The 23,570-nt window shown below is 34.8% G+C and overlaps 1 protein-coding gene across 5 annotated transcripts in view; it reads left to right on the top strand.

Annotated features, from left to right (window-relative positions):
• The window catches only part of RFX3 (regulatory factor X3), a 124,765-nt gene that overhangs the window by 63,289 nt on the left and 37,906 nt on the right, over positions 1–23,570 (top strand). For 4 of the 5 annotated variants that reach the window (XM_064404984.1, XM_064404983.1, XM_064404986.1 and 1 more), the window contains 3 exons: positions 4,589–4,713; positions 12,817–12,914; positions 21,481–21,739. In XM_064404984.1, the coding sequence (XP_064261054.1) occupies positions 4,597–4,713; positions 12,817–12,914; positions 21,481–21,739 (474 nt within the window). In that variant the 5' untranslated portion in view covers positions 4,589–4,596. Of the gene's footprint in view, positions 1–4,588; positions 4,714–5,312; positions 5,438–12,816; positions 12,915–21,480; positions 21,740–23,570 lie in introns of those variants that run through there. The other variant, XM_064404985.1, reaches the window with a different exon arrangement.

The following is a 23,570-nucleotide window of genomic DNA, read 5'->3' as shown; positions in this document are numbered from 1 at the left end:
TTAATTAGTATATTGGCTATTCATCATTATAAATAGATAAGATTTTAAGATTAGCCTTTTATTCTGACTATTAAAAGCCTGCCATTACTGCATGTGATTATGAGATCTAGTTCAGTTTATCTTCTGTGATGTTTTGTTTAGGCTTCTAGAGGAGAAAAAAGAAATTTCCTGCTGCACTTGAAAGTAAATTACAGGCTTTCATTTTCTGCATTGAATTAAAGCCTGCTGTATTATTTGATCAAAACAATAAAGCATATGTAGCTGAACAAAACTTTGCAAACTCTGGTCACTTAAAAAGGTAAATTAGTTCAGTGTGAAGTAGTCCAAGAACAAAATAAATCATAATCTGACACATTTTAACAATCCCTTTTGATAACTGTTAGAACAAGTTATACTCTTAAATCATTCTGTCTTCGTATTTCAAGTCTCAAAACCAGAAGGATTCCAACTGAGAATTTGGGTATATTAAAAAATCTTTAGGGAATTTAACAGACAACATGAAACTGCACAGAATATATAGGAAAGGAATAATTTTCAGCTTTGCCTAAGTTCTGCCCATTATACTGAGGAAACACTAACCTTGTTGCATTCAGCAGCTGGGTCCCGACAGTATCTTTTCCCACTTGGAGGGGTTAATTAGTCTTCTTTCAGAATGCGGCCTGTTTTAGCTTACATTCACATCATGCAATAAGCGCTGGCTGTACAAAGCAATAAGCACTGGCTGTACAAAGCAATACCATTAATAGATGGGTGTGTCCAACTGCTTAATTAGGCAGAATAAAAAGGCCCTTGTCAAACATTCATCTGTTGTTTGTCATACACCTGACGGTGCAATTAGGCAAGTCTTTTCTGCTGTAATATTCACTTCCTTTACTTACATGGAGTGTCAGTGAAAAAATGGGAGAGTCTGTGTTTAGATTATTGTTGTGGCTTTAATCCTAGGCAACAACCAAGCCCCTTCAGCCACTCACTCACTCTCCCACCAGTGGGGTTGGGGAGAGAATCATAAGGGTAAAAGCCGAAGAGCTCAGGCCTTGAGATAAAAACAGTTTAAAAGGGAAAGCAGAAGCAACACACACAAGGAAAGTAAAACATGGGATTAATTCAGTGCTTCCCATGGGCAGGCAGGTGTTCAGGCAGCTTCAGGAGAGCAGGGCCCCATCACACATAACAGTGGCTTGGGCAGAAAAACACCATTGCTCCAAATGCCACTCCCCCCAACCCCCTTTGCCTTCTTCCTATCACCTTATACACTGAGCCTGATGAACATGATGCCACGTGGTCTGGATTATCCCTTTGGTCAGTTTGGGTCACCTGTCCTTGCTGCATCTTGTCCTGATGTCCTGAGCACCCCCATTCCCCTCCCCAGTGTGGCTGTACCAAAAGCAGAAAAGGCCTTGGCTCAGCAGTAACAAAAACATCTCTGTATTATCAACACTCTATTCAACCCAGCCCAATGCCAGCCACTGTGAAGAGGTTAATTTTACCCTAGCCAAAACCAGCAGTGTGTTCTCAATATTGATGCAATGTAAGGGAATTACACTGACTGCATCATTGATGTGATGCTAGAAAAACTTCCATTAAATAGATAGATACTTAAGGTTGACTGTCAAACCATATTGTACGGCACCTAGAGGGAAAAATCTATACAGTGTACTGAACTATAATAAAATTTTACCTTTAGGATAGAGACTTAAACCAGAACAATGGAAGCAGTCCTGGCTGAATGCCAGGTGCTCACCAAAACCACTCTGTAACTCCTCCAGTCCTCTGCTGGACAGGTGAGAGAAAACATAACTAAAAGTTCATTGTGGAAAATGACAACATGGAAGGATCACTCACCAATTACCACAACAGGGAAAACAGATTTGACTTGAGGAAAATTATTTGAATTTATTGCCAATCAGATCAGTATAGAACAGTAAGAAATAAACCTAAATCTTCAAAAACTTTCTCCTCACTCTCCACTTCCTCCCAGACTTAACTTTATTCCTAATTCTCTACCTTCTCCCTTCCAGCAGCACAGGAGAATTCAGAACAGGGATTATCACCAATTCCTCACACATTGTTTCTGTACTGTTTCCTTCTCAGGGGATGAACTCATATTCTTCCTCAGCTTCTGTGTAGTCCTCCATGCATTTCTCTGTGAGTCTTCCTGTGAGCTACAGTTCTTCACAAACTGCTCCAACATGGGTCCCTCACATGGGGTACAGCCCTTCAGGACCAGGCTGCTCCAGTATGACTTTCCCCTGGGATCACAGGTCCTGCCAGCAACCTGCTCCTATCTCAGCACAGGCATCTTCTGAAGCCTGCTGTTCCACTGACATGTCTGCAGGTTCTCTCACTTACTCTCCTTTCTTCTGTGACTGCAGTTTGCTTCTGCCCAATAACTTTTTCCCCCCTTCTTCAATATGTTATCTCAGAGGCACTACCACAGTCACTGATGGACTCAGGACTCAGGTTTGGTCAGCAATATTTCCATCTTGGATCCAGCTGGTATTGTCTTCATCAGACACAAGGGAACCTTCTGGCAGCTTCTCAGAGAAGCCACCCATGTAGTCCCCTTTGCTTGCTACCCAAGCCTTGCCAGACAAACAAAATATACCCATCTCTCCTTCCTCACCTATTCCTTCTGAACAACCTGCACTCCAGCCAAGGGATTCATCTCACCAAATTTGAGTAATCACAACTAGGTTGTAACTTTCTAGCAGCATGGAGGCTTCCAACTCCTCCATATTTGTTGTGTGGACATCCATTTTAATTGTTAAGATTTTAATATATAAATGTAATCTGAAGTTCTACTTATTTATTCTTTTGTATGCTGATTTTTGTCAAGTGTGCTGGGTGCTGAAGTACATCCACTGCTTAAAAGTAGAGGGTTTAGTTAACGTGAGACTCTGAGAGTCTGTTGATTAAACTGAAATTATTTTGATCAAGAATTTATCAGTCTTTCTGAATATTTCAGAAGAGGAATTTAAATCAATCAGGTGTTCCATAGGCATGGTTTCCTGAAGTTTAAACCAAGAATGGTCCCAATTGGCAAGGTCCTTGCCCTATCACCTGACTTCATACCAAATTTATATACCTGTTTCCTGCCTTGCAGTGGCTACATTTAAATGCAAAGTGAACTAGAGACAGTTGGAGAGAGGGACTACTGCCGAAGCCCAACCAGCCCTAACTGCTGTGGAACCCAGCCTTGAAAGTTTGCTGTTGACAGCTGGCTCTGCAAGGAGAACACTGAATTTTTTTTCATACAATAATTAATTCCTCCTGTTATCTAGTGGTATATCCCTCTGTATTTTTATTATGGTTTTATCTCAAAAAAAATTGTTGATTTTTTGGGGGAGCTTGTTATTTGGTGGCGGTGGTGGTAGGGATTGAAGGGATTTCATCACTGTCTGCCATCTGGGTCTCATGAGTTAAACTGAAAAAAAATGACTTGCATAGGTCATTCTAAGTAGCTATAATTTTTTTCATATAAATCTCTTTCATTATGCTGATAAAGCTACTAATTTTTAGTGACAGTGGTTCTCAGATTGCCAAAGTATTTTGTAGCTAATATAGATTAATAGAGACTGAAGGCAGTAAAGGTTTTCACAGAACATTTGGATTATAGACTAGTAATTTGTGTTTGTTCACTGTGATTCTTCACAGACACATACAGTCTTCTGTTTTGAAGATGCCAGGTGAAGAAGAAACTACTCAACTGTTTGTTATTTTCACTGGTTAATCATCCACTGCTTTAAAGAAATTTAAGGAGAAAGGGAAAAAAAGGATGATTCACAATTTTGAATTCATTTTGGTTTGTCACTATTCAATTGTATTGTCATTTTGGCTGTGCAAATTTGAGGAGTGTGCAGCTCACAATCTGTTTTGTATGAAGGCATGCCATTCTTGGTTGTTTTTCTGATAAGTTTTCTATGTCAGGCATTTTCCTTGATTCTTGACCCATTTCTTTATTCTGCCCAAATTTTGTTGCTCCCTTTAAATATCAGGGTCATGATCATAGGCACTTGTCTACCATTTGTGTATTTCTAAATGGTTTTAGAGTAAAAAAATTTCTTAATAATTGCTTTAATGCATTCTACTGAAGAAGGTTATTTGAGAGGTTTTTTCACTGTGACTGATTAAATGCTTTTCAGAGGTTACTTTCCAGAGTAGAGGCTTTCATTCAGTGGTCTGCTTCAAATTTAACTTTGAATTTGAATGTATAGAGATTTTGGTGTAGTTCAGTAAGACAGAGAAAAAATGGTTTTGAATGCTGACCAGTTATTTACAAGCCAAGACAGGATCTGCTCTTGATTTTTCTGAGTTACTCCTAAAGGGACAAAGCTCTGATAAGTGATGCGTTTCTTCATATGTCAGCAAAAGATATTTCAAATATAAGTAAGATAAAAATAACCTAAAACTCTATTTCTACAAACTCGTGTGCTAGTAGGGGGAAAAATCTTTGGGCTCATAACAAGATTGGTACTAGCTAATTTTAAAATATTAATAGAAATAAGGGACAAATTAGTGTGCTAATGTAAGTGGCAAATAAAAACATTTATGCACTAACTTTTGGATTTTATATTTTAATTTTATTCAGAGATCACAATGCAGACATCAGAGACTGGGGCAGATACAGGTTCAACTGTGACTTTACAGACATCTGTGGCTGGCCAGGCAGCAGTTCCCACACAGGTAGTACAGCAGGTACCAGTTCAGCAACAGGTATGTGGCTGTTAATTTTGAGAAGATTAAAAAAATTTCCTAATCATAATTTTTTACAATATAATGAATAGCTTGGTTTTGTGCAAGACTGCTAAAGGAACTCTTGCTCTGCTTTTATCAATTTTAATTTGCTGGAATTAAAATAACCAGAGAAAAGCAAGCTATTTTCAGGATATGTTCCTTTACTAGAGCATCTGACAAGATCTGGTAGTACTCATCCATGATTCTAGCTGTTATTTATTATATAATTCATGCAGTTGCTCACAGAAATTTGCTTTATGTTACTGAATATTTACATTTTTTCCTTTAAATAATGCATATGTTTCTGAAATTATTGACTATATAATTTCTTCATCTGTTTGGATGTCCAAGTACAATACAAATGTAAATATGAAAAGCACTGTTCTTTGCACCTCTAGGCTTGAATGTGTGCAGATATATGCACAATGTTATGAAAGTTTTTGTGATATGACAGTCAATAACTCATAATGTAAATTTGCTGGGGAAGGAAGAAGATTTGTGTAGCAGCCAGAACAGTGCACTGTTCTGTTACATGAAGTGATTACTCCTATGCAGCACCCATGAGCTTTAGAAGAAATGGAGGAAGAAGAAAATGGAGAGCTAAAAAGGAAAAGTATGGAGGTAGAAAATGGGGATTCACTGTGAAAGCCATGATGACTGTCTAGGACTTTTCCAGAAAACACAGAAATTAGCTGTCCATGTGGTGGGTATTCTGGATGACATTTGATGTTTTTCATCAAAATCTGATTTCCCATTTTCCAAATCAATAATATGAAACCTAGACATATTTTGTTAAACAGTGCTGTTCATTTCTGTGCTGGCGGAGCACCTCTCTCTAAATTAAACTCTTCAGCATTTGTTAAGTTCTTAAATGCCACTGCATTTTTATATATGTGTTTCACAGTCTCATACATTTCACTTATATTTTTCCTGTTGTGTGGACTCAGTTTGTAGTGCCTTGTCGTTCCATTTGTATAGTATGATGATTGAACTTAGCTAAACTTTGTAGGAGATTTGTCTATAATTCTTTTGTAAGATTTCTGAGTGAAAGACTATTTTCCCTTGTGAAATCCAATCTGGATAATTGTTTGATTTATATCTTCTTTCATGATGACAGATGTTAATACATGTTGTTTACATGACTTGTTCCTTGCTATTTCTGTATTTCACTTTTCCAGATACAAGATGGCAGTTTGGTAGTGCTACATTGTTGCTTGTTTTCAGCATATCAGATGTACATTCAATGGTCTAATATTACATACTGAATTTGTGAAGTACTGGTCAGTGTGAAGGACTGAAAACTAGTACACTGGTAAAATAAAGTTTTTACCAGTAAAAAACTGGTAAAAAAAAGTTAGTGCCATATAGGATACTTTATAGCAGTTCTAGTATTTGTATTGATTGAACTCTAAGGTCAGGTTCTATGCATTTGTGTTCTACTCTTATAGAAAAATGGAGAATGAGCAGGACTTTGGTATTTGTTAACTTTGTTTGTGCAAAGTTTCTACCTTTTTGAAAACTTCTAGGATAGAATTGGCTGCTTGTGTTTGTTGACTGGAGCTGCCTACTGAAGGGACCTCAGGCCTGCATTTGATATCTTTGCATTGGGAGTGTGACTGCCTGAGAGTCTCATGAATGGTCAGACTGGGAGTTTTCCTTAACATATTTTCTTACGTAAATGATGCATTAATCTTTGTCACCAACTTTGTCTATATATTTTCTAAAGTAATGCTAGTTGTCCACTAATAATGTTACATGTGTGTCAAAACATAGAAGCCAAGGATGAGATTGGGTTTTTTCCTTGATTGTAGGAACAGCAAACAGGGTATTTTTGTTGCCCAATCTGAGTGTGTAAAACTGTTCCTGATCACCTTTACCTACATCTCCTTTAGTACTGCTACTTCTGAGTATCACCTTGTATTGAATACACCATCATTATATTGGATTGTTTTTCCCTGGGGACATAGTAAATTATATTTTCTGACTGACTCTTAATACTGACTATATAATCAGCATAATGTTTGAGAAAAGAAATCTAAAGGAATGGGGATTGAAGATCCAACAAGAATGTTTGAAAGTCCAATGGAGACAGTATTTCAGTGATTGAAACACATATGTATGGGAGATATGTGTAGAGAGAGATGATTAGATTATGGGAGTAGTGAGGAGGAGGAAGGGAAGAGTGAAGATGTGACTATGGTATGCCAGCAGGAAATGTGATGAAGAATGTAGGTGGGATAGGTAATTTCAGTTGCAGAATTGAAAAAAAAAGGAATAGCAAATATAAAAACAATCACTGTGTTGAGGAAATTGCAGGTATGATCTGTCCTGAGGAATGACCTGTGTATAAATTTCGTTGGAATAAAATTAATATTGCCTTTATATTCCTTTAGTAGGAATAAGTCAATTTACCTAAAGAAAATTAGGAGAAAGAGCCATTATAATAGCTATTTTAGTAGACACTCTGTTGATGGCAGAGGGAGGACTTATTATTTCTGCACATTCAAAGTTTCCAAAGTTGAAATCTGGAGAGAAGGTTTTAGGCAAGAGTATATAAAATATGGTTTCTTTTTGTCTATGATTTATAGTGGACATGCTTAATGATTTCAGCTATATCCAAATTATGTGTGATTATTCAAATTTTGATTATATTTTCTTGTGAATATGCATTACTAAAAACAATGGGACACTTCTGGGATTTTGTTAAATTCAAAGATACTGTAACATGAATTTCCATGTATATAGAACAATTTGGTGTAAGCTGAAACTTCCATATCATGATTTGTAGTAATTCATTAGTACTTCCTAGTGAATAATGCAATTTCAGATGAATTTGTTTTAATTAATATTAAATGTATAGTGTTTAATTTTTCTAGGGAGGTTTCTGTTTCTGAAGTTTCTATTCCTGTATGTACACCATATTTAAATGACATTGCCTGAGTGTATTAATTTGGGGTTGATTTCATGACATCATGTTTCTGATATGCGCAAAAAAATTACCCTTTTTTCAAAATGAAATATTTGTGCCCTGAAGAGGAGCAAGCTGAATAAGTAGAAGGGCAGATTGAGAGCCTTTTCTCTTCAGCTGTGTTAGTACTCAGGTATCCTGTCTTTTGAAAAAACAATCAACAAATGAGTAACTTATAATATTTATAGCTAAACAAATCCCTAATTTCCATATAACTGGTATTAATATGCAGCTCATAAAAGTCTGCTGTAATGCTTTGAAAATAGCAACAATAAAGGTACCATTTATGAAAACCTGGGCTTTTCCTCTTGCAGAAGTGCCTCTAGTGGCAACTGGTTTCATGCAACATAGCAAAAGTCACTGTTGAGATGGGATAGAGGGGAATAAGAAGCAATAAGCAACAACAGTAAGACCAAAAATGTGGGAGTGTAATTAAATTCTGTTTAAATAGCCTAAGAAATTTTCTTAGTCTTCTGTTTCCTTGAATACTGGGATTTTTCATTAATATATGATTGCTTTTTCAACAGGCAGTGTTCAGCTCAGTGCAATAAGCTTCTAAGGATTCAAAATTAAACTCACTTTTGAGTTTGTGCCATGTGATGTGGAAGAATTAGAAAAACAAAACTAAAATTAAGCTATTTCATAAAAATATATCCATGCATCTGAAGTTTGGCAAAGCATTTCTTTACACTCACTGAATTCGGTGGCCATCGCATTCACAAGCATTCTATCATTCATTAACTGGAGATGCAGACTTCTACTAATCAAAATTGCTGCTAATGCAAAATCATGTTTAGCATATGAAACACATAATCATGAACTGACATTAGCCATTATATAAATGTGAATGTGCTTAGAATATTACAGCATGTGCTATTTATATGTTACTTGCCAAAACTAATCCATACTAATGAAGGAAAAAAATTATTTTTATCTCCAAGGACAGAAAATGTTGCACATTCAAGCTGTTTGCAAAGACACAGTGGATAATTATATGTTCTTTTTATACGGAATTTAAAAACCCTTAGATGTATGTATTGCTCTGTTGTTCTACTCTTTGCTTAGTGGTACATTGAACAGAAGCATTTTTTATTGGAAATCAAAGTTCATTCTTACATTTTGATTCATGCTTCAGTGTAATTTCATCATTTCAGTATGCTTTTATATGCTTTATTTTGTTGACAAATTTTCATAGATAAAATATAACTCAGCCCCTCGTTTGTTCCTCTGAGGTAGTATAATTAAAAATACAATTTATTTTTGCCTTTTTTTTCCTTCTTCAGCTAATAAATATAACTACACATGTATATTGAAATAAGTTTTCGTTCAACTGTTGTCTGCAACATTTCAGCTGCTTGCTTCTAATCCTATTCAAGTTTCTTATTTCAGGATAGAGTCACTGAAGCAAGAGGAATGAAAACTCTACTATCTGACCTTATTTAAGTCAAAAATTGCTGTACAAGTTTGTTAATTTTCTGTTTTCCAGCCAGAAAATAATGAAAATTACCATGGCTAGTTCACTAGTCCACCTTAGAACATAATTTTTGAACTTGCAGATATTCATAAATATTTTATTGTTTTCTGTTTTGAGCCCATTTCAATTAATTATTGGAGTATTTTTTAATACAAGAAGGCCATTTAGTTTTAGGCCTCTGGAAAACACTGAGAATAACCAACAATTTCTGCACTGCCCCAAAAACTACACGACTTAGCTGATAGCACTTCTTTAACAGCTTAATAAAAAGCAAAAAGATACTGATAAATAAAACAGATATGAAGAAAAAACCTACCTTTTTCATATTTTCCACAATCTTTCATAGTGTTTTGTTTCTTCGTAACCAACTTCGCTCAAATAATTTTGTGCTCATATAGAGTAAATATACACATCTAATTTCTTTCTTTTGATTATTAAAAAAAAATTCAGATTTAATTCTCATTAAAAATTGAAAATGAAACAAAATAAGAAATAAAATTATTATTGGAAATATCATACAACAAAGACTTTCATCATGGCAGAGATTTCGTATACAAGGCCATCCTAAAGGCTCCTTACTTATTTTATTTGTCATAGCTTGACAGGAAAAATATTTGCCTCTAACCTTCCCCACCCTAAAGTTCTTAGTACACTGCAATACCATGTAGTGACTACAGCTTCCTTTGGCAGGATAATTAATTTAATTGTAGCAGTACTGAGTTTCAGAGAAGTTGAAGCAAAGTAAGTGTTTTTGTAAACTTTTAAAATTACTGTATTGCAAAAAAAAAAATTCAGTGACCCTATTTGTATTGAACTTCAGTGTTAAAGGAAAAACATTTTGATTTTCAGAAGTAGGTAAAATGTTTTAATAGCACTGTAGCATATCCATTATTAAATGTTGGTTTAAAAAATAAATTACTTTCTATGCATAAAAAGTCATGATATTTCTAGTAGTACTACATGTTACGCTGTTAAAGAACTTACATAAAAGCTGCTGGAAAATTGAAATTAAGTAATGCAAATTATAGTTTTAAGAGATTTTGGTATTTTGTTTCATGGTAAATTAAATATTTGTTGTTCTTACTCCATATTAGAAGAGAAACACATTTGGAATTTTTCCATTTTCTGTCCAATAGACAGCAAACATTGATGCACTGTGTACACACTTTGTCCCTGCAGTATCGTCTCAGTTCTGACAGAAAGGTCTTGCACTGTGCTGAATCTGATGCTTTTGAAATGGGTGGCAGCTTGTATTCAAGAATAATGTGAGGATATAATAATGCCTTATATAGAAGGGGAACATGACCTCTGTTTTAATGCTGTGTTTGTACACAATGTAGAGTTCCATTTTACCAGTATATGCAGGTTACAGGGAGAAAACCATGTCTCCTTTATTAATAGCAAAATAGTGTGGGTTATTTTTAATAGGAACTAAGCCATATTCAGTGTGTGTGAATAGGGAACAAAGTGCATTTTGGGAGTAGTTGGGTGAGAACATGGAATTGATACTGTCAACAGCATCATTTCCACAGTGTTTCCCCAGCTGTGCTACTGAGAGAGAAAATGGGGCATATCCATTACATGCCAGGTGACAAGCTACTGGTTTTAAGAACAAAGCCCGTTTTCAAGATGTTTTCTCACAGCATAGGTCAAGTAGATCAGTTTGGTGTTCTCTAATAGACTGATCAACAATGACTCCCCTTCTCCCATTGATTGAAGGTAATAGAATTTACTCACCCAAAAGGAATAAATAAGCCTAGAGTTAAACTTTAAAAATAGCACGACAGCAAGTTGCATAAATGTTTCACAGTAAAGCACATATGTATTTTGGCCAATTATTGCATGAGTGGGTTGTTTTGTCAGAGTTTGGCAGATCTGAATTTTGAGAGATACAGATTAATAACAAGGTTACAGGTCTTTCTTACAGTGGATTTCAATCAAACCCATTCCATGAAATGATGATTTGAATTAATTTAAGTTATTAAGTCAAAAGTGATGGAAATAGAAATAATTTAATTTTGGAAGATGTTTGCACAATACAGCTATTTCTGTTTTTTAATTCAGACAATTTTCTAAGGTCTTAGTAATGTGCATAATTTTGATTAGAGTTTTTTGTGATTACTTTGAGAACTGAACCTTTCTGTTAAATAACTAAGTATTGTTAGGAGAAGAAATGTACACAGATTCCTTGCCTTAATAATTAAGCAGACATCTTCAAAGTATACTTTTTGAAGTTGAGAAATTGTATTTCAGGTGTATTTCTCAATTTATGTAATGATTCATATGGGAAATCATAACAGTTTGGATTTTAATAGATATCTTAGCCATCATGTTCTGTCTTATTTCTGTTAATGGACAGATGCATCTGATTTTTCATCATGGTAATATAGCTGCATTCTAAACTTTGGCTGTTTTCTCTCTTTTTCAGACTTTGGGTTTTACTGTCAACCTAAGGTTTCTGTAAAAATCTAGATTTTTGTTTCAAAGTCAGAGTCAATATTATGGGAAAGTAGGAAATGTGCTTATTTGCAGAACTTTTTAAAACACAACACAGGTGGAAGTATTAGATTAGGATATTTTTAAAGAGCTCTTGGAGGGGGTTCATCAAGTGCATGAAACCCAGACTGATCTGGGATTATGGTGTTTGCAGTCATTAAAATCAAATGGTAGATTGAAGTAGCCTTATAACAATAAATATGAGAAAAATTCTTGTCACCTAATGTTAAATCTATTTACTAAATAAGTGCATTGATACTTTCTTGATTCAGTTCCTTGGGTAAAATTGTGTCAATCTGTGAAGTCTCTGTAAATCCTTCAGAATATTTTAGATTCTGCACTGCACTTGGACGAAAATGTGGCTTTTCTGAAAGCTGGAAGGTGTAAAAGATGAAATTCTTCATTTTTACTATGGCAAAGACAAAAAATTAGGATTGGAGAGAAAATTTGCATGACCTGAAGCATTCCTACAATAGCATATGAATCAAAGGAGTTAATAAGTAACTGTCCTTAGCAATACATGTGGAGATAATCCATGCCTTACTGCCTCTTTTTGTTTAGTTCATTGAAGTAAAACCAGGTTGTGTTGGAGTTTTTAATAGCTGATAATATTCTGGGAAAGGGGTTACTCAAACTGGGGGTTTTGGCACATAACTGTATACTGCAAAAAAAATCTTGTATCACTGTAATTTAACTCCAGTTAAACAAGAGCTAAAGCATCTTAATGACAACATCTATTTCTAAACTTACTGCATCATATTTGGGTTATGATTTTAAGGCTTGTACTATTTACTACTTAAACAAAATAAGAAAAAGAATAAATGTAATTAAATTATACTTCCTTCTGTAATAAATGTAATTCTTCAGCTTGGTGCAAAGGAAAGTTACACTTCATCACATCTTTGTGCTCTCCAGTTTTGCCTTGAAGATGTGTATGAGCATGCATCTTCAGTGTTAGGGCTCTGTTCACCAAACTTACAGCACAAATATTGTGTAAGAACAGTACTTTTCCTTGCTAGTGCTGTGGTATACCTTTAGTAACTTTGGGAACAGAGATATCCCAGATTGTTTAGAAGCCACTAGTTCCACTGGAGCATTGGTACTTCTTTATGATATCCCAAACTTGTGATTTTCTTGTTTTCAGGTACAGCAAGTACAGACCGTGCAGCAGGTACAGCATGTCTATCCAGCCCAAGTTCAGTATGTGGAGGGAAGTGACACAGTCTACACTAATGGAGCTATGTAAGTTGGAAAATAGTTAGAATTTTAATGTTCATTAAAATGTGAAGTTAAATACTTCCAGTTAAATATTTTCAGTAAGATTCTAACAACTACTGTATATTGAATTAGAAAGAAAAATAAGAATGAAGAATTATTCAATTACAGTTCTTCCAGTGTCAAAATAGTTTTTGGATGAAAATGTGAATTCACACTATTTGTTTTTATTAAGGTAGAAGTTTTGTGTAAGTAAAATTCTTGTCATTGTTTTAGTTGCATGCTGTATGGCATAGTGTTGTTTGAAAAAGTGTTTTGTAGTTCATGGGTGAGTTCTGTCTGAAAGACATACTGTATAACTTCTGTCCTCAGGACAAAAGGCAGGGCCTTCTGTCTTCCTGGCTTCAATCCTAGTGGCAAATGATGAAACAGTGCAGCAGCTGTAGTTACTATCTAGTAATGTAATTTCATTCATGTGTTTCATAAAATGAGATCAGTTTTGGTTTTGTTTTTTTTCCCAAAGGAATGAGAAAAAGCAGAGGAAGGAAATTAACAGTCTCATTTGCTGCTTCTTTAACATCTTTTAAAGATTGTGCATTTCCTGCTTTCCTGAACAAGCTTTTTCATCAACAGGTTTCTTTCTTCAATACATAAGCTAAGAAAGACTAAAAAAAAAAAAAAATCTAAATTTGATCTGACCTCTGGACATCACCTAGTCTAATAACAGGCTTGGAGCAGCACCACTTTTGAAGTTGGCTCAAACTTCAAAGTAGACTGTGTTGCTCGGAAAGGAGCTTCTCAATGTAATTTTTTTGTGTATCATTTTTGCTTTGTAATTGGCTTTTTGAAGAAGTACAATTTAGAAAGCTTATTGATTGTCTGAAGATACTTATTTATTGCTGGCAATCCAAAAGCAGTTCAAAAAAGTAATATTATTTGGATTCAGAGACTTAGGATGCTAACACTCTCTTTGTGCTCTTTGGTCATTTCTACTAGCACATTTTGATTTATTAATTTTAAAGGTACTGTCTTCTCTGGTTTTTTCTCACTTGTAAATCCTGAACAATATATTTTAAATAGGTATTTGACTTCTCTGTTGTACTGATTTTGTCTGGGATAGATTAATTTTCTTCCTAGTAGATAGTACACAGCTGTGTTCTGGACTTGTGCTACAAATGGTGTTGATATTATCTACTGTGAAGAAAGTAACTGTACCCCAGCCAAAGTCAGCACACACCTACAGCAGCATAATGTCATTGTGACCATGATAGAACCTACTAGCCTCCAAAAGAGGTCATTCTTAAATATGCTAATTTTCAAGTTTCTCTTTTCATTACTTTTAAATTCTTATGTGTGCTGTTGGGACTTTTGACAGTATACAAAAAGTGTACTACTCTGCTTATTACAGTCCAAGGGAAAAAAAGCAGATGTGACTGACTGCTTCGTATGAGTCTTCAGGTTTCCATTATTTTACTGTATTTCTGTGTCTGAATTCCTCTGTCAGTTGCTGCAAAATCAGTCAATAGGATATAAAAGAAAGCTCTTCTTAGCATGTGAGCCAAGTCTAGATTGTTTTTCTCTCCCACAAAGATCATCTTACTTATGTTGTTGTGAGCAGCAATGTAGTGGACAAGCAATTTGCTGTTCAGTCCTTACAGGAAGATTAGCCTTTCTAAAGATTGTAATTTCGTTGACGGAGAATGGACCCAGTCTGTGTTTCTACTCAGACTTTTCAAAAATTCTATATAGTGAAGCATATACTTATATGCACCAGATTTTGGGTAGTCTTCCTATGATTATGTGTTTGATATATTTTATGATAAATCAAAATCAATTCTAACTCAAAATCAGATATAGGATTATTCTGTAATCTATCAAGCAACAGTACTGCTCTAGCAGCAGAATAAGAAGTCTGCAAAACTTAGTTAAGGTAAAGACATTAATTAATACGGGAATCTCTGGAATAAATTGTCACAGCATGCCTGATGAAAGACATTGCCTTCCACTCTGCTCTCATGAGACCTTGCTTGGAGTGCTGTGTCCAGTTCTGGGGTCCTCAGCAATTAGAAGGACATGGACCTGTTAGAGCAGGTGCAGAAGAGGGCCATGAAGATGACCAGAGGACTGGGGCACCTCTCTTATGAGGACAGATGAGGACAGATTGAGAGGCTTTATTGTAAGCTTCCATTACTTAAAGAAGGCTTACAAAAAAGGTGGGAGAGGGACTTCTTTTATAGGCAGATAATGATAAGCTAAAGGGGCAATAGTTTTAACCTAAAAGAGGAGAGATTTACATTAGATGAGACAGATATTATGAAGAAATTCTTGGCTCAGAGGGTGGCAAAGCAGGTCGTCCAGAGAAGTTGTGGATGCCACATCCCTGGCAGGGTTCAAGACCAGGCTGGATGGAGCTTTGAGTAACCTGGACCAATGGAAGGTTTCACCACCCATGGCAGGGGGAGCTGGACTAGAAGATCCTTAAGGTCCCTTCTGACCCAAACCATTCTACAGTTCTGTGAAAGAATTATCCTTTATTTTAAAATACAGCACTTGCAAACTAACAATGATTTAAATCCATATACAGTAGCAACAGAGGATGCAGTTACAATGTATATCAAGAAAAAGTTACCTAATTCTTTGCATTATCAAACTAAGAAGTTTGTCAGGTTTCACATTCTTTGTCAAGTGTAATTGTTGTATTCCTATAATACAATTCTTCCCACGCATTTTATATCATTATTTATCTACACTTAATAGTTATTTGGTTTTATTATAATTGGAGGCAATATAATTATACAAAGGTTGTAGCCCACAACTTGTCACATATACTGTATGATATGAGAATATTTGAATTAACTTATCTACATTTGTCTCTAGTTAACAACAATTTCGCTTGTCAAGCATGTCACTCTATCCTGAAACAAAAGTGCATTGTTGTTGCAATGCCACTTACAGGTTTACCTGGCTGTTCAGAATATATTAAGATTATTATCACTGCACATATGTTAAGAAGTCAGTTGGTTCCACATACAAGAAGTGAACTTTCTTTTTACACATTGTAACAGATTAATAAAATGTAGCCATGTACCCGGTAGTTCTGATGCAGCAAACAGGGTTTTAATTGCTGGGATTTGTGCAAGGTTTGCTGTTGCTGTTGGATCCAAACCACATTCTTCAACAATTTGTTGTACAACAATTTGTGGCATTTATGTTGGCAAAACGCACCATTTATGCAAACGCAAGAATTTACTATTACCCTAATTGAAACCTTAACGGTTAAATAAAGCAATTATTATCAATATAGTTAAAATTATTAATCTTCCTACTAGTTACTAGTATCTATCCCTTTTTCTCTGACATTATCCTTTTCCTTTTACTACCCTTATGCATAGTAACGTGAATGGCTGCTGTCTGAGTTAGAGAGAGTTACAGCAATTTACCACTAATACAGATGTCATGTGTGAACAATGTATGATGGGTGATAAGGGTTGCACAGTGTGTCCACTTGCAGCTATTTTTGTGTTCTAGCACAGTCTATACCTTATTTGTATCAGTATATTCACTGGTTTCCATTTCCATAGTTTATCTGAATTTGTTTTCTATGGTCTTTTTTTGCCAGAATGGATACTTCTTCAATACTGTTAGGCCAGCTCACAGTTCTCTTTGCTGTAGTTTTGATCTAGGGTTACGGATTGCTTATTCTGTACAGAATAGCTATTTGGTATTAACGTCTGTTAGACAGAGCAATGCCTCAGCATTTTAATTATAGGTTTCATACCACACAACCATAGAAAGCTAAGATAAAATGGAAACAGATTAAGTAACATTTGTCTAATTGTTCAGTAATCACTGCTAGAACAAAACTCTATAGACTAAGACAGAGAAGCCTGGACAAAGAGAGCCTGACAAGCCCAACTCCTGAGGTCTTGCAGATTTATTATGTACCCTTGGACATTATGACATGTTCCTAACAGTGGCAATACCGTATTTCTTGGACTATAGGTCTGCTGTACTTAACCAGAATTTTAGAAATTTGTAATTAATTTTTCCTTAACTGTCTAAATTACAGATCCTCAGAATAAAATTTATAGAATTGCACCTTTGTTTTAATTTACTATATTCTCCGGCTTGCAGGGTTTTCTGTAGCTGTGCATTGTGTGTGCTCTTATTGCTTTGTTTCCATGTGGAAAATGGTCTTGGAGTGAGTGTTGAAGATCTCAGTTCTTTTTTATGGCTAATAAATGCCTCCCTATTATAATTAAATGGCTGTATAATGTTCTGTTGTGACAGTCTCAGGGTGTATGGCACTTCACTTTTCTTCCCTTTGCTTAGGATACATCACCTCCAGAACCTGGCTATGGTAAGGCCTTCCCTCAGTATTAGACAATGGATTCGGTTTTCTCTAGTTTCTCTGAAGCTCTCTATTAGCTTAAAGACCACAGAATTATCCTAAAAACTTGAAAGAGTTTGTGGATATTGTTCTGACATGAAAGAATTTCTTGTTTTGGAGGTTTCCTAAGGTAGAACAGTCATACATAGTGGTCCAATGGATTGGATATTTACATAGAATCTGATCACAGGTGAAGATGGGAATAAATTGTTTCCAATGTGTGCATGTGCACACTGCAAACTAATGGAGGACAATAACAAGTTTACTCTTTCTGTGCCATTGTTTTTATTTTTCTCTTTTTTTCAGAATGTCTGTATCTTGAAGAGACAGAAGTGTCTGCAAAAGTTGGGCTCAGTAGCATTATATTAGAGTCTGTAATGTAGGGCAAAACATTGCAATTTATTTGTGTGGTAGTGCTGGGACTTACTGAAATAAATTATTTTCTGGTTTCATGTGCAAAAAAAAAAGTGTTTTAAACGACTTTATACCACAACTACATCTCTTTTATTTCTAACATTATATTTTGTAAATCATTATTATATGTTTGTAAGCAAGCAATGAGGCATAATAGGAAATGCCTTGGATTATTGTACCTTCCAATGCTACTCTGACTCTTGCTGGTATTGATAATTTCTAGTGTGGGATCTTAACATCAGGCACCTGATGATCTGGGCTTGCTTAATCTGAATTGAATTCACACAGTGTCTGACTTGTTGTTGCTTGCTCTCAGGGTACACATGATCTAGTTTGCACAGATTTCTGGAAACCAGGATACTGCAGCCTAACTACTTAGACTTTAAATTTACTTGTAACTGGTAAGCTTTCTAATACCACATTCTAGTAAGCACTGAACTTCACAGTGATTGAATAGTAGGAACTATCAGGTTCTGTTGCCTTCCTGCTATCTCAAGCAAGAGTTAATCATCAATGTGTTGTCATAAAGAGCAAGAAAACTTCGAGATTACTCCTTGTGTGATTTTATATGCAGCTGTTAAAGGAGAGAAGAGGTAGGAACGCTTTTACAACCTTTGCAGTGGGAAGGAACTGACTATGCTATGTGTCAGGCTATTTGAGAAGGTATTACATATTTGTGCTACAAGTGCTGTGGAGAAATAGAAGATCACTTCCTTACTTGAATTTATTTTCCCATTTGCTGAAACTTTATTTTAAAGGGTTGTGTTACCATATGCAATTACCTTAAAACATTTAAGTCTGCTTTCTAAAAACATCATTTCTCAAAACTGCTTTCTAAAACATCATCTTATTCACTTGCATTTTTAATTTCCAGGTTGCATAATTTTCATTAAATTAAATGTCTCTTTGTTAAGTTGCAATTATTATTGGATATATTAATTAATAATAATTAATAACTCACTTTTAAGTAGACTGTTGATCTCTGTTGTGAAAGGTTTGCTAAATCATCTCCAATGATGGGGTGTTCTAGAAAACCTTGTTGGTTGTTGGACCAAACAGAAGAATGTGATTATTTTGGAGTCAGACCCATTGATGTGTCACATCGCTACACTGATACAGAGTGCTATTATAAGCAGAAATAGGTGCTCTGTTACAACCAGTCCTTATTTAGAGACTGTGTGTGATAGAGAGGTCTACAGATGATACATATGATATACAGATATACCTTAACAATGTAAAAGCAAACAAATATTTCATCTTTTATTCCACAGCAAATCTGTGACTAAATTTTCTTCAAATTTTGAAGCATTCTCTAGGATTTGCACTGCTTCCAATATTCAGTTCCACTTCTGCAAGTGAGAGTTGTTCTCCTTGCATCTTTTGTACAGTATATTTCCTCTAGCCTTCTCTATTTTTGCTGTCAATATAAGATCATAACAATGATCTTATCCTTTCACCACTTTTGTTACTGATACCAAGATTTTTCTTTCCTCTTGTGAGAGAAATTACAGTGTCAGTCGCGTGGTGATCATTTCCATGAACTGCTTCCGCTGAGCCTACATCACAACATTTCCCTACATTTGTCCTTTGCTGCATAGCACTCTTCACAGATGTAAAGACAGAGGCAACATCCAGTCTGCTAGTGGTTATTGTGCTCATCACAAGATGAATGACCTCAAGATGCACCAAAGAACACTTCGGTTAGACATTAAGAAAAAATTTCTTTGCTGGAAAGGGTAATCAAGAAGTGGAACAGGCAGTGTGGGGACGTGATGGAGCCACCATTCCTGCAATTTTCCACAAAACATCTAGATGTGGCATGTGGGGAGGTGATTTAGGGATGAAGATGGCAGCATTCAGTGATTTTTGGTTTTGCACCTTAGCAACTCAGTAGATCTTTCCTGTGGTTCTGAGGTAAACAGTTTCCCTAAGGTGACCACTATAATGCCTTGGCTTGAGAAAATAAATTAACCATGACTTGCACAGGACCTCAATAAATGCATAGATTGTTGCAACACAAAGATAACTGATTTTAACTTTCAAAACAAAGGTTAATAGATTAAATATCTGTTTGAGCATTAGTCCCTAAAAGAACTATTTTGCTTTGCTTTCAGCAAACTACAAGGCATTTCTTTTGGATTAGCTTCAAAGTTGTTTGCAGCTATCTTAAGGCTTTTGAAATACTCAAAATAAAATGGAAAGTGTTTGAGTAGCTTAAAGAGGGGTAAGAGGGAATAAGGTAGTATGAGGCTTATGAAACATTTCAGATTTTGAAACTTAAGTTGGGAAATTCTGGAAGTCTGGGCAGGGAAAGGGAAAAATTGTTGTAGCTATAGTTAACAAAGCAAAATTTCTGACTTTGGTTGTTGATGAGGTACTATTATGTTCCTCAATTATTTAGAAGTAATGCTTTTCTGAAGATAAACAAGAAATTATAATTTCTGGGTCTGATGTTTACTAATTAAATAATCTTACGTAAGTGTGCATAATTTAAAAAACAACAGTAAAGTGCCTTGACTTTTTTCTCTATATTAATTTTAAAATAAATATTATATAGATAAAGGGAAAGAAAAGCCTGACTTCAGGTTCTTGCATAGGTGTCTTGATCATCAGTTTATTGCACAAAACATGAGTGCTGCATCCACCTCTTGTGTTTCTGTACAAAAGCGTCTCGGGTTTTGTTGTTTGGTTGTGTGGGTTTTTAACTTTAGTTACATGCCGTATAAATTGATATTGCCTGTGGATTACAAAAAATATTACAGATTTTTTTGCTTAAATAAGAAAATTAGTGGTTGGGTAAGGCTGACTGATTTTTTCTTGTTATCATGCTTGTCAACATACAAAGATCCAATCCTTGAAATAATTAATTATATTTACTTGATAATTTTGAAATATAAAGAGTTAAATATCAAATTTAGTTTGTGGAAACAAATTCAAAAATTATAAGTAGATTATAACACATGAAGAATAATGATTCAAAATAAGTAAATAAGAATATGAAAGACATGATAGAAGGTTTCAGTAGCTGAGTAGTTTGTTAGGGTGAAGTGTTTAATGACATGTAAATGTTTCATACTTGGTAATTATTTTTAAAATGTTGCTGTTGCATTCCTTAACTTCTCTAATGTTTGTGATGGTTTTACAAATTATAGTTCTGTTTGGTTTTATTTCTTAAATGCTGTTTTTTATCTTTACATGAATTCATGTCTAATTTTGAATTTGCCCTGTAAAAATAATTGCATTTCCCAAAATACCAGCAGACTCAGATTTTCAAGCTTCAGTGAATTTAAAAACAGTAGACAACAGAGGATTCTTGGACATTGGACTCTGTTAGCTGATATTTGTATGAATTGTTTGTGACTTTCTAAACTACACATTATGCAAAACATACAGCATCCAACTTGAAATTGAAATTATATTGTAAAATTTAAAAAAAAAGTTGATGCAGACAGAGCTTTGTAGATTACTTTGCAATATATTACTAATTAGATTAGCTCTATGTGCCTGCCTTCAATTTTTGTTGTTCCTTTCTCTCTTCCTCTTTGTGTAAGACTGACAGTTTTTCTGTAATGTTCAGTGGATGCTTGGCTTACCATTGACACCGAGTTAGTTATATAAATCTTTCACTTGATTGACTGTTATTCTCTGAGGATACAGGGATTGTTTACCAATCTTACTTGATTTGATTTTAGTTTTTGTAAATCAGTTTCTAAAGTTATAAACATTACCCTCAGCTAAATGAAATGCAAATAATGTGTTTTCCTTTTCTTTTATTTTCTTTTCTTGAAGCCGATCGACAACTTATCCTTACACAGAAACCCAGATGTACAGTCAAAACACTGGGGGAAATTATTTTGATACTCAAGGAAGTTCTGCACAGGTGACAACAGTGGTCTCGTCTCATAGCATGGTGGGCACTGGAGGGATTCAGATGGGCGTAACAGGAGGACAACTTATTAGCAGCTCAGGAGGGACCTATCTGATTGGCAATTCAATGGAAAATTCTGGTCATACAGTGACTCACACAACGCGGGCCTCTCCAGCGACAGTAAGTATTTCAGACTGATGCAAAACCATTAAGACTCGTCTCTTAGTCACTCAGATATTCTTGCATACTGACCCCGTTTTTGTGACAGAATGCATTGCGGTATTATGTTGTCAGAATAAGGACTACATAGTACTTTTTGTGAAAGGAGCACTATATATGTATAAGATACAGGAGTAAGAATACTGCGAAAATTTAATAATGAAGGCATACCTTTCCCTTGACAGCTTATGAATAATTACATTTCATATGTTAAAATTAAATATTTTGTCATTTTTCTGAAAACGTAAGAAAAATACAGTGTTGTTGAGTGTAACTCTTAGACATAAACGTTAAATAATGTAAGTTTATAGATCAGTATCTGTAACTTCCTTGCATTTGATGAGTTTGTTTGCCTGGTATTAGTATAGTTTTGGTAACTTATTTTTAAAAATTTCCATTTGTTCAGAATGCGAGGTAATATGTTTTAACACTTCATTCTTACTTATCTATGTTATGTTTCTAAACTGTGTTCAGATTAAAAGCTCTTGTGGGAATGTCTGACAGTGCTATGGGAAGATGCATTCTGTTACAACTGTGGTATAGAATATTGTGGATATGTAAACATGAGCATGGATAACTTTACCTAAGAACTTACTCAGTCTATATTTCAGTTAGGAAAATGCATTTATACTGCTCTTACCTTTGCTGCCCTAAGGAATACTTTTACCTCATGCTTCTGAGGTAACCTCATGAGTTTACTGATCTGCACGTAGAGATTTGGAAGTAATGGGGAAGAGAATTGTGAAACATAGGGTAGCAGCAGTTTAAAAATATATAAAGGAGATAAAGCACCAGTAATAATACAAATTCATAAGTATTCACAAAGGCAATAAATAAAGTTAGGGGACTTAATTTTTAAGAACTAATGTAAAAGCATTGGATAATTTAGATGATCTGAAAATTCTCTCCAATATAAATCTTAAGGTGATTGGTATGAATAAATACAATTTTTGGTATCATGCAAGAAGTTATTTCTTAATCCAAGAAACCCATGCAGTATTATTTCTGGAAAACAAAAATTGTGAAGAGTCATAATTCATTAATAGTATAACTATCCCACCTGAACATAGTGGGACCTTTCAAAGCAACAGAAAATTTTATACTTGAGTTATAAAACAGAGTGTATATTAACATTTGCCTGTATTTAGCATGACTTAATAGAAGAACAGAGTTTCTGAAAAATGTGTCATTCCTCTTTCAGATTTCAGATGCTTAACTGTCTGTGAAAACAATTGAGGCTTAAATGTATCCAGTAAAAAAAAATGAAGAGTAATAGAGTTACTTTGAAGTTGAAAATCCTAGAAGTATTTGAATGTCAGAACTGCACACTATTTTTGCAAATTAAAAATTGATTTTTGGTTTGATTTTTTTTCACAATTTAAAAGTAGAATTTGCCAACATTGAACAAAAGCTAAAATTCATGGCTTCAGCAGCATTTTTCTCTTTCTCTATGTGTCAGTAAAATAGCCTGTTTTAGTTGCTCAAAATAAATTCTATAGTGCTGTATCAACTCACTGTCAAGAATAGGAGAAAATACTGCTAATTAGACAATAATTACTAAATTGCATTTTGGCACTAAAATAATTTCCTCTGTTTCTTAGAGTGTTATTTCTTCTGTATAATACAGTTCTGTAAGAATGGTACATTAGAGTACATTAGAAGTCCATTTCTTGCTAAGGAAGTGGGACATAGCATGATTTTAGATAATAATTTTAGGCTAAGTGTGTTTCAGCTGAAGCATACAATAATTATGGAAACACTAAAGGTTCAGTTTAGGCTCACTTGAAAGCAC

Source organism: Passer domesticus, chromosome Z, assembly GCF_036417665.1.
Source record: "Passer domesticus isolate bPasDom1 chromosome Z, bPasDom1.hap1, whole genome shotgun sequence".
In the NCBI taxonomy this organism is placed as follows: Eukaryota; Metazoa; Chordata; class Aves; order Passeriformes; family Passeridae; genus Passer; species Passer domesticus.
Note: the sequence above shows the minus strand (reverse complement) of the source record. Positions and strands in the feature narration are given on the sequence as shown.